The sequence below is a fragment of the Diorhabda sublineata genome, chromosome 8 (assembly GCF_026230105.1).
Source record: "Diorhabda sublineata isolate icDioSubl1.1 chromosome 8, icDioSubl1.1, whole genome shotgun sequence".
Lineage (NCBI taxonomy): Eukaryota > Metazoa > Arthropoda > Insecta > Coleoptera > Chrysomelidae > Diorhabda > Diorhabda sublineata.
The window spans coordinates 16,776,604-16,788,840 of NC_079481.1; the positions used below are offsets into that span (position 1 = coordinate 16,776,604).

The 12,237-nt window shown below is 31.9% G+C and overlaps 1 protein-coding gene across 3 annotated transcripts in view; it reads left to right on the plus strand.

Annotated features, from left to right (window-relative positions):
• The window catches only part of LOC130447949 (protein diaphanous), a 141,138-nt gene that overhangs the window by 61,209 nt on the left and 67,692 nt on the right, over positions 1-12,237 (plus strand). For all 3 annotated transcript variants that reach the window (XM_056785023.1, XM_056785022.1, XM_056785024.1), the window contains 2 exons: positions 4,201-4,360; positions 6,230-6,391. In XM_056785023.1, the coding sequence (XP_056641001.1) occupies positions 4,201-4,360; positions 6,230-6,391 (322 nt within the window). The remainder of the gene's footprint in view (positions 1-4,200; positions 4,361-6,229; positions 6,392-12,237) is intronic.

Consider the following 12,237-nt stretch of genomic DNA (forward strand, 5'->3'; position numbering starts at 1 on the left):
GAAATTATTTAAAGAGTTGTAAATCCCCCACTAGAGGGCGTAATTAAATACAAAAAATTATAAAATGAATAATTTACAAATTCTGCCTAATTAAAATGCATTTAAACTATGATTACCGTATTCTTCAAGAAATTCAGCGTATATTTGATTTTACAAGTTTTAGTGTATCTCTTCAAATAATAGGTGGGGGGTAGCGGGAACTTTATTATGAAGAAACGCCTGTATGTCCATTTCTACTTAACCTATCTAGGCATAAGTCTTTTTGAAGAGAGCTCCTTTCTACCAATGTAAGAGTTATAATTTCGAAGCAACCTAATGAGTATCGTATACGCTATTTATTTGTTTTTTTAAATCTAGCTGTCCTTGAAAAATGTTGAATGGAAACATGCAGTTTTAATTGAGGAATATAAAAGTAGACCCAATTAGCAACAGAATAGCGAAAACCGCATGTCGATATCTTTTTCGTATTACGAGATATCTTAAGAAATGTGCATTTAAGCATTTTCCTTTAAACATAAATTACTCCGGGTTAACTGAACGGATTTTATAAATTTTTGTCTACTCAAAATTGTCTTTCCTTGTTCTATTAATAATAGTTCCAATTATTATGTCAATATTACTTATGTCACCGGGAAACTGCGTTATGGACGTTAAAATGGAAATATAAAAAAACAAGTAGTCGGCCATGAAAAAAACAAAACAAAAAGATATGTCTTGTGTCAAATTAATAAACCTAGTAATTTGTCCATTTACCTGTCATTGCGATTTGTATGCATTAAATTCGATATAAAATTTACTTAAAAGTTATATCTAAGATGATTCTTACAAACGAAGAAGCATTTGATATGATAGGCATTTACTTTAAATGTATGAGAAATGCAACTGTTGGGGCTAGGGTATATGCCATACAATATCCCCAAAGACGTCATCCCGGTAGCAGAGTTTTTCGTCGACTCATACATTGTTTAAGAACGACTGGAAATGTAAATCTTCCTATATTTAGAAGACGCGGCAGAGGTCGTTCATAGGAAAACACAATAAATGTTTTCTTCTAGAAGATATATAGCAACTCGTAGGTCTATGTTGTTTCAGCACGATGGGTGTCCGGCGCATTTCTCCAGACAAGCTAGAGAATTTTTAAATAATGCTTCCATGATAGGAGGATAGAACATGGAGGCCTATTTTTTTGGTCAGCCAGATCACCAGACTAGATTTCTATCTCTGGGGCCGGATTAAAGACCTTGTTTGTGCAATTAGACCCAATACTAGAGATAACATGATCGAGATAATACGAAACGCCATTCAGAGTATTTCGAGAGAAGAAATTGAGACTGCTGTTCAATCTACTCTTCAAAGAATAAACGCTTGTATCGAAAATGATGGGAGACAATTTGAACATTTAGGTCGTCACTAGCGAGGTACCTTAAGTCCATAACGCAGTTTCCCGGTGATAGCATAAGTAATATTGACATAATAATTGGAAATATTATTAATAGAACAAGGAAAGACAATTTTGAGTAGACAAAAATTTATAAAATCCGTTCGGAGTAATTTATGTTTAAAGGAAAATACTTAAAATTTACACATTTCTTAGGGTATGTCGTAATACGAAAAATATATCGACATGCGGTTTTAGCTATTCTGTTGCTAATTTGGTCTAATTTTATATTCCTCAATTAAAACTGCATGTTTCCATTTAACATTTTTCAAGGATAACTAGATTTAAAAAAAAAACAAATAAATAGTGCTCTAGCGTATACATTACTCATTAGGTAGTTTCGGAATTATAACTCTTACATTGGTTAGGTCTCCTCAAAGAGACTAAGTTTGCATAGATAGGTTAAGTAGAAATGGACTTACAGGCGTTTTTTCATAATGATGTTCCCGCTTCCCCCCACCTTTTATTTGAAGAGATAAAGATTAAACTTGTAAAATCAAATATATACGATAAACCTAGTTTAAATGCATCTTAGTTAGTCAAAATTTGTAAATTATTCAATTTATAATTTTTGGTATTTAATTGCGCCCTCTAGCGGTGGACCTACAACTCTGTGAATAAATTCCAGGTTTTTAACGAGGTCACTTTTGTTATAATTTTTTCTCGAAGCTGTACTATAAACGGTTCCCGAGTTATGGTCGAGAGTTATTCTTATTGGGACACCCGTTACATCAAAGAAAAAAATCAACAATATTCCATTTAGCTACACGAGAAGCTATGTCGCCTCACAAGTGATAGTCCAGATTTGCCATTGCCTGTCTATGCTTCGTTGACTAGAGAAGGCATTCGATAGTGTTCGACACTATCGAATGCAGTTCATCAAAAAACTTGACAGATCAAAAAACATTGGATGCATTTAAAACTTATATTTGAATCAAACATCACCACTAAGATGATAATATGTCCAATACAATAAGAATTATTGAATATGTATCCACTCCTGTTTAACTTATATTCGAAGGCTTTTTTCCAGAAAGCTCTAACTTAATCTAACCTGGAGATTGAAATTAAGATTAATGGAGTGTGGATTAACAATACCAGATAACTCGATCTTAATATCTGTTAACTTGTCAGACCTACTATTATGATTATAGCTGAAAACCGCAAAATGTGCGAAAATTTCAGCAAAAAAAATTGCATTAGAAGAAGAAGAAGATTCCACGCTTATTAAATAGACTCTTGTATACAAATATGTCTATCCAAACCAAATAACTCAATCTGGCTATAAAATATAGATGTTCAGTTTTTCTAGATTACTAAGAACACTCAATGGTTACTAAAGACGATACATAGTTATTGAAGTTTTATATAAATAAATTTTAGTTTTAATTTAACTAGTTACTTAGTAGTTAATGGGTAACCCAGTCATTGTCATAGGTACAATTTGAGTTTTTTTAACTTTTTAATACTTTTAATTCGAGATTTACTACTTTTTCTAATCATTACCGCTTGTGGACATCGCTTTCATCAACAATTTTGTCCTGTCGTTTCAATTGCGCCTACTCTAAACGTCGTTTTCTTTGTGTAGTAGTTTCTTTTGTGTTAATGTTGTTCTCACGGTTCATCCTCTCAGAGGTCCTTTATAGAGGGATAAGGGCTTCATTACAACAGGATTCGCCCTGGTACCCTGAAGCGCAACATTAGCAATATGAAATGTTTCTACGCCTCCGCACGTGCTGACCTTGGCATTGGCTCATCCATCTAATCAGTAGTCAGGCATAATCCACATTCATAACAATAAAACGAATTTTTTTCCAAAATTTGTTGGAGTTGCATATTCACGCCCACCGAGATAATCGTCAAGACGAATCAAATGAGCCTAAAGCCGATGGTGTTGCGTCGTTCATTTAATTGCGGAGTTCCTAAGGTCGTATTCTCCATCATCAGACTCTGGTTACCACCTAGTAACAAGTCGTTTCTTTCTTGCTGAAAAAAAAACTTTTCTATTTTAATTTTAGTCCTATTTTGATATTCATGTTATAGGTGATCTATTGATTAATATAAGTATGCATATTGTCAGTGTCAATATTATATTTTAATAAAGACTAAAAGAAGTCGAATTGTCAATTTTTTTCTTTGTTTCAAAAATTATTAAAAAAAACTAATTTTAAAACAGAAGAGACCTAAAATCAAGAATATTTAGAAGCATAAACGTATCAAAAGAAATTAAAGAAAAGTAATACCAGTATCTTCACTTGTTGTATGGAAGTGAATGCAAAGGACCTTAGTTAAGTAAAACTAACCTCAAACTTTTCAGTCATCTATTAAATATAATCTGAAGTGAGCTATTTCCGAAAAACGAGGGTTGGTGCTAAATCGGTAAGGGGGAGGTATATATCTCAATTAATCTGATTTGAGTAAAATTAAATGGGGCGTAGGATTAAATTAGCTACATTGGCGACAATGAATTCACATTATCTTATATTTAATGCAAAAAGGAACGCTTTATAAATGACGTACCTTTTATGTTAAATATTGCGTCAATTCAGTTTAGATTATATATATATATATATATATATATATATATATATATATATATATATATATATATATATATATATATATATATATACATATATATATATATATATATATATATATATATATATATATATATATATATTCATATATATTTTCAATTGAAAATGAATAAACAGTTTAGTTTATTAAGAGTTATATAAAAACAATATTTTTTTTTATAGTAGGGACATTCGACTGCAGACGGAGTGTTTACGCTGTTTTGAAAAAATTATGAACAATACTACGGGTCTCAAAGCATTTTACAAATTTTCAAAAGCCCACCTAACTGTTGCCAAATGTTTGGACCATGAAGTACCTACTGTGATGATACAAGCCTTAAAGGTAATAAAATGTTTATTCTTTATATTTTATTTTTGATAAAAACACATCATCATCTCAAAATTGGACATAATTACTGTAGGTTCGAGATTATTGCTCTACTCCATCCTAAAGCTACCCACGAAACACGAGTTCTCTTCAGCAACCTAAAGCCGATAATAACATTCGAGTCAGTCGGGAGTTAAACGTAGACGGTAAAGATCACGCAAATAAGACGGCTTCCCGCGTGGTCAAGATGGTCTCCCGCTCATTTAGCGTATAAACCACATACACGAATATTTTTACTATCAACCTTAGTTCTCTTATTTACATTGTACATAAGTAAAGTGTTTTCATTTTTTAAATTCTGTTTTCTTTCTAACCGGCGTTTTAAGAAGGAGAACACCCTAGACAACCAAGAAATCCCTACATTACTAAAGATACTACAATCCTTTCTTATTTTTTTAATCATTTAAAATGTTTCTATTTTCAATTTGACTCTGTTTTGGTATATTTTTGTCAATAGGAAATATAAATCTAAAGAAGTAAACTCAACACAGCAGCAAAAAAACCGGACACTTTCATTTGTTCTTATAATTTTGTTAAATATATTATCTTTTTAATTTATTGGTAAAAATTGGTTGGTTTAAAGGTTATTTAAACAAAATCTCCCAAAAGTGAATAATTTTTATTGATTATTTACATTTTAAAAAAGAACGTTATTCTTCATTTTTATTAGGTTTTCTAACAATGTATGTAATTCTAATAGCGGGTATTACTCCTATTGCTACGGCAAAGGGCTCTAACCCTGTTAGGTATCGAAGAAATTAAATTATGGACGTACTCCACCATTCTTCTCAAAGAGCAATTTGGAGTCGATTTAAGTCATTAGGAGGAGGATGACGACGTCTAACACACCCCTCCCTACATTATCCCACAAATATGGGACTCCATTATTTTTGAAAATTAGTTCAGTCCGGCCGAGGAAATGAATTCCAACCCAAACTATAACTGATCTCCTCTTAAAAGGCCGTGATTAACGAATGTTATATTGAGTAAATCAGTTCCCTGGTCGTCTCCATACTGTCTTAATCGTCTGAGTGGTATAGAACAAATCGAGACTCATACGTGAATAAAACAGATCAGTATTCCCATTGCTCCAGAGACCAATAGGAATACTTATTAGCAAATAATCGCGTTTCTCTTCGATGCCTTTTCAGGAGTCGCGGGTCGCCTTGATATGATTTCATGCTTCCTCAGTATCCGCCGCTCTGTGTCTGTACTTAAACGTATATTTCGAGCCACTTCAAACTCTTTCCAGAACCTCAGGAGCCGTTAAATATCGGTATCTCAATACCGACAACATAAGAAATCGATCGTATATAACTGTTGTGCCCTTGGTCTCTCATTGCCGGCCGTCTTATTGTAGCTACCAGTCTCCCAGAGACTCGAGTGCATCGTGAATGGTAGACTTCGCTACCACAATGTACCCTAAGCTATGGCCTTCTCTGGCCAAGGCATCAGCTCGGGCTATGTCAACATTGGAAAGATCCATTATTCTGGACCAAAATAAAAAACACGTCTATTAATCACGGAATAGGCTTGGTTAATAAATTAAAGATGTTTAAATGTGTGAAAAACTACTTACAGTTTAGAATAGGTCTTACAGGTGAATCAAAATAAATCAAATCAGAATTTTATCTAAAGTTTTCTAATCCTGAAGGGATTAGTTCAAAGGATATCGACTCTATATTCTCTGTAATAACTAAAATACCCACAAATACATTGCTGAATATAAGCTTTTAATAAGAAAAATATGAAGTGCCCGGTTTTTTTGATGTTGAGTGTATATTCAATATTTCAAATTATCTATTTAATTTTAAATATTTACAGATTCTTGCTCCCATATGTGTTCTAAACGAAGAGACAAGTGGCGAAGAAGAAGGAGTAAAAAAGGTATTGAGGGCTATAACTGAAGTCGGTGAAATTCAATCCAGGGAAAGGTTTTTACCCGTTGTCCTCGGTATTACCAGAAGTGATAATATAGATTTACAGGTGAGCTTCAGAATTTTAAAAATGAAATTTTTCATTGTATTCTTATTTATTATTCAAATATGTAAGTCCATAACACATTCACAGCATATCAAAATTATATTTTTCTTTAATTTCTTATTTCTTAAAGAATATACAGAAATACCTCAAAAAGAATCTATAAAAGCTGTAGAACTCACACTTACAACAACATATTTCAATATTTTATAATCTGAAACACCTCCTAGACTTTTTTTTTAATTACGAATTAAAACAATTTTGCAAACGAATGCGCTGCACTAATTCTAATAGATTCATTCTAGGTACTATTAAATACAGTTATTAAAAATAATAATGTATTTATAATCGTGTCGAATTACTAGGATTTTATTTACTCGCAATATAAAAGAAGAAGTGATCTTCAATAGAATAAGCGGATTACCCGGCGTTTTGGTTATTAAGCGACGTGTGATAGTATCAAATCAACTTTGACACCATAAATATACTGATTTGATTTGATCTATGTATGTATTATCATCATGCCGTTTAATGTCTTAGATTATATCTAGCGCTTAGGGCGCCTACATATCTCTTTATTGGGGTGGATTACTCCCCTTTTTATTTTGTTATAGTTTTTTGTTGGCTCTAGCTTCGTTTGTTAGCTTCCTCCAAACTTTCTGTTTTTGCATTTGGCTATTTCTAGCTGTCTTCTTCAATTTGATTCTGCCTCTTGACCATAGAGGTAACCATTTCTGTAGATTTCCTTTTCATGATGTGCCCTGTCCAATTTAGTCTTTGTGCTTTTACGTACCTTATTATATTTTCTCCTCCTAGTTCTTCTTCTATTTCTTTATTTTTCTTCAATCTTCTTTCTCCATCTCCTGTAATATGTGGTCCGAGTACAGTTCTTAGTATTTTTTTCTCGATTATCTTCAGGTCTTCTTCTTCCTTTTCATTTATGACAGTACTTTCAATGACGTATGCAATCACTGGTCCTTTTATTATTCTGTTCTTTTTACTGATATTGTTACTATTGAAAAACTTTTTATTTTTTCGAAATGTTCGATATCGTTTTTGTATTCTTTCTCTCCCTCTCTCTCTCTTATTCTTTCTTTAGACTTGGGTCCTATTGTTATTCCTAGATAATTGAACGAGGACACAGTTTCAAATACGTATTTCAGTGTCCTTTGGTGGTCCATTCCTTTTTCGTCTTGTTTTGCTATATTCATGTATTTGGTTTTCTCTTGATTTATTTCTAGACCGACTTTTCCTGCTTCTGTTTCCAATTTGTTGATTGCCTTGGTTCTTCTCTTATATTAGCCAATATTTTTATATCGACTGCGTATGCTACTACTGCTTGTATTTGGTTTTTTATAATCTTTCAATTATTTATTTTTGCTTTTCTCATTACATTTTCTCATTACGTTGGAGAGATCGAGTCGCCTTGTTTGACTCCTCTATTTACTTTTATTTCTTCTGTACTTTCGCTTTCGTGTTTTGTAATATAACTTTTATTAATATCTTTAATTTTCTGAACCCCTTTAATATTTCTAAATATTCTATAATTTTCTGTCCATTATTGAGTCAAACGCGCTTTTGAAGTCCATAAAGAATATGTGTAGCTCTCTATTGTATTTTCATGTTTTTTGTGCATTATTTGGTATATTTTGTGGATTGCGTTGATTGTGGTTCGTCCTGGCCTGACCCATTTTGGTAGTCTCCCAGTATGCTTTCTGCGCATGACTTGAGTTTTCTATTTATTAAGTTGGCAAGTATTTTATGTATAATGTTAAGAAGTGTTGTAGCTTTATAGTTTTTACATTCCTCTTTACCGCCTTTTTGTTTTTTCATTGTTTTTCATTGTTCTCCTCCGTATTTCAACAGCTCAGCTTTTATTCTATCTTCTCCAGGGACTTCCCCATTTCATAGTCCTTTTATTTCTTACTTTATTTTTGTTGGGCATTTTGCTTTTATAAAAACTTGTTTGATAGTACAAATTCAAATAAATTGATTTAATCGAAAGCTTGCCATTTTTTTGCCAGAAGTAAACGTTTTCCAATAGCAGAGGCTTTTGCTTATTTTCCTCACTTTTTTGGGGGTGCAAATAATTTAATAATAGATGGCCAATCAGGGGCCATTTTAATGGCCTGCTCGCTTTCCTGACAAAGCTCATTTAGATTTTGATATGTAGGGTTACATTGGAAATCAGGTATTTTCCATACCTATTATGACAAAGGAAGATATGGTGCGGAGAGTTTTACGAGGTCTGGCTATTAAATAACGAGACTGCGAGCCTAGGTGGCGCCCTAGAAATCGAATAGTGTGTCTAGATATCTTGTCTATGTTATCTAAGTTAGAAAAATATCTGCTTTGAAAGGGAGCCGATTTGAGCTGAAGGAAGCCGTAAAGCAAAAAACGGCAAATCTCCTAAAGGCCCTTACCAAAGAAGACTTCCAGCACTGCTTCGATCAATGGAAAAAACGTATGGAAATGTGTGTGGCGAGGGGAGGGGAGTATATTTAAGGGGAGCATTCGAATGTGGAATAATTGTTATAATAAAACTTTTTTTCGTAACCAGTCTTTAAGTATTTAAGAGTCAGACCTCTAACACCCGACCATATTTCCAGAATTACAAGATATAACTAAATGAAGAGGATTTATAAATGTCTAAAAGTAGATAGTACTTTGAAGACTCATTATAAAATTTTCCTCAATAGTGTAAATAATAAGCCCTTGATTGCTAAAAATTCCACGTAATGGTGAAGAATTATATGGTATGATCACTAAGATAACGACCTGATTCTAGATCTGAATATGATTTAACAAAAAGAATGAAATGATTGATTGTCGGTGGCCCAAAAGCATTATTTTAAACTAACTATGCATTTCCGAATAATACTATATATTCCTGTTTTGTTTTGGTTTTTTTATTAATAATCAATTGCGACTATTTTTGACACCATAACTAATATTTTATACATTTTTTGCTTGTACACTTTTTTGATATAAAAACTAGTTTTTAGTTTCCCAGTAAACTATCAATAATATAGTGTTAGCGAAATTGTCATTAAAAACCAAGTCGATTCGGAAAGTAACATTTACAATTTAAAAACGTGGTAAATTTTAAAATGTGTTGTTAGATAATGTGTATTATGTTAAATTAGTTAATAATTAGTGAAAATAAACATTTTGCAAATGATACAATTGAACTTTTGTTGATGTGAAAAGTAATAACAACTACAACAAATCTTGCTTCGATATAACTTATTTCTGTATTTCTAAATTTTTATTAAATTTGATGATATCTCAATGGTTTTTGGTTTCTCAACAAACTATATTTAAAATATTGAAATTATTGTTTAGAAACATTTTAGAAAGTGTAGTTTGAGAAATAAAATCGTGTTTTGTTTTAAAGTGTGTGCACAGGAATTTTTCCAACTAGTGATTTTGGCTGATTGTTGATATTCGTTAATATAAATATGGAAAATGAAGTTTGGCGTATGGACAAAAAGGAAGCTAATGAAATGTGTGGTAATAATTGAAAATATTAATTCTGTTTCCATTTAAACATTTTTTTCATAATAATAGTTAACAATTAAAATAAAAATAATAACCTACATAAAATCGAATGTGAAATATCTTAGTTATCTAATGATATATTAAATTATAGCGATTTTCAGCAATTATCTTGCTGAATTTAGCAGTTTGTGAACTCTATTTGATTGTGCGTCATGGGATGTCCATTTTTTACTTTGTGCCTATAATCCTTTCTATTCAGACCACATTTTTCAGCCACAACTCGCATTTACTTGATTTCACATAAATATCCTTTTAACAAATATCCCAACTCAAATTTTTTGACTGTTTATTCTGCAAATTGTTTCATATATTTTTCTTCCACTGTTTTGTTACTTTATCAATCAATAATTCATCCTTTTCACTTTAATCTTCCTTCTTCTTGGGAATTTTATCAATTCCTTGAGATTTTATTTTCTGCTTCTTTTATTATGATTTTCAATTTCTGTGACAAAGTCCTTCATATTCGATTATTAAACGAGATATTGAAAAGTTATACAGGGTCTTCCGGGACTTGATACAAAAATTCGGGAGTGAGTAGATGACGCGAAAATAATGTTGTGACTTAATACGACCTCTCGTTTCTGAGTTGTAGTCTTTTAAAGTTCCGAAATCAGAACATATATTTAAATATATTTTATTAATTATACATTCTAACATAACGAATTTTTAATGGATGATTTCGTATGTCTATGTAGTGTGTTTGATGGAATAAATGATTCCACACTATTTTCTAAAGACCAGGGGCGGCTCATGCCCAATGTTTAACAATCCGTAACTTTTACAGGGACAACCTTTACAATATAAAGATAGCAAAAATGAATTTTTCAATCGATTTTTTAACAAAAAGGTACTCTTTGGTTAACTAGATAAAATTTGTGGTTTACGAGATATGTAGTTTATTAGATCGTTGTACATGCCAAGGCAACCGTTCACCATAAAGAGATATACTGAAGTAAATTATCATTAATTGTAATTATTTATTGACAATACTCACAGGAGTCGAATACTGTCGAAGATCATATTACTAGCATAAGGGAAAACTTGAAGGAGATTAATAATTAAAATATAAAAAATAACATTTTTCCTAATAGGTGGATTGGTCGTAAAGGTCCATTCAAATGGCCACCATGCTCCCCTGAATAAAATACAATGAATTCAATTTTTTGGGGATATCTTAAAAGTTTGGTATATGCAATATCGGTAAACACTGGTAACAAAATGATCGATAAAATAAACTTCCAATGTGATGCTATAAGGTAGAATCTTTAAATGCTCTTCCAAGTTCATAGAAACATCCTCCATAGACTCCGGAAGTGTGTAGAAGTGTAAGGTGCCCATTTTGAATGGGTGAATACGTATGTCCATGTAGTGTGTTTGACCGAATACATAATTATACACTACTATCTGAAAGCCAGGAGCGGCTCATGTCCAATGGTTAACAATCCGTAACTTTTACAGGGACAATCTGTACAATCTAAAGATGAATTTTTCAATCGATTTTCAACAAAAAATTTCTCTTCGTTTGATTCGATCAAATTATGTAGATTTTTAGATCGTTATACATGCCAACAAAACCGTTCGTCATAAAGAGACATTCTGAAGAAAATTAACATACATTGTAATTATTTATTGAAAATACTAACAGGAGTTACCAAAACACAATCAAGTATTTTTTGAAGAACTAATGAATAAATAAATAAATAAACATTTGTATACATACTATCAAAGATCATATTAATGACATAAGGAATAACTTGAAAGAGACTAATAATTAAAATTTAAAAATAACATTTTTCCTAATATGTGGATTGGTCGGGAGGTCCATTTGCATGGCCACCACGTTTTCCTGAATTAAATACAATGGATTCATTTTCTTGGTATATGCAACACTGGTAAACACAAGGAACGAAATTAAGTTGGAATTTATGGAACCGTTGGTGATATTCATACTCTTTTTTTCAATTTAATTGCAAATTTACAATCTACTCAAAAAAATACATAGTTATAAGTAAATGATATAGTTTCTTGCTAAATGACTTAAGGCGGGCACCATCCACTGATGGGTCTCCGTAGATTACTCTATGAGGTCTACTGGCCAGCGTCTTTTCAATTCTCTGTTCCATTGGATCAGTGTAAAGCTTGGGTATTAGTGTATTTTGATGGTTTTCGTTGCGGTTTTTGTTTCTTATCGCTGATGTCTGAATAACTTCATTGATGGTTGGAATACCGAGGTCTGTGTAATGTGTGGTTGTTTATAAACCAAGGATCATTAGCTATTATTCGAAGTATCT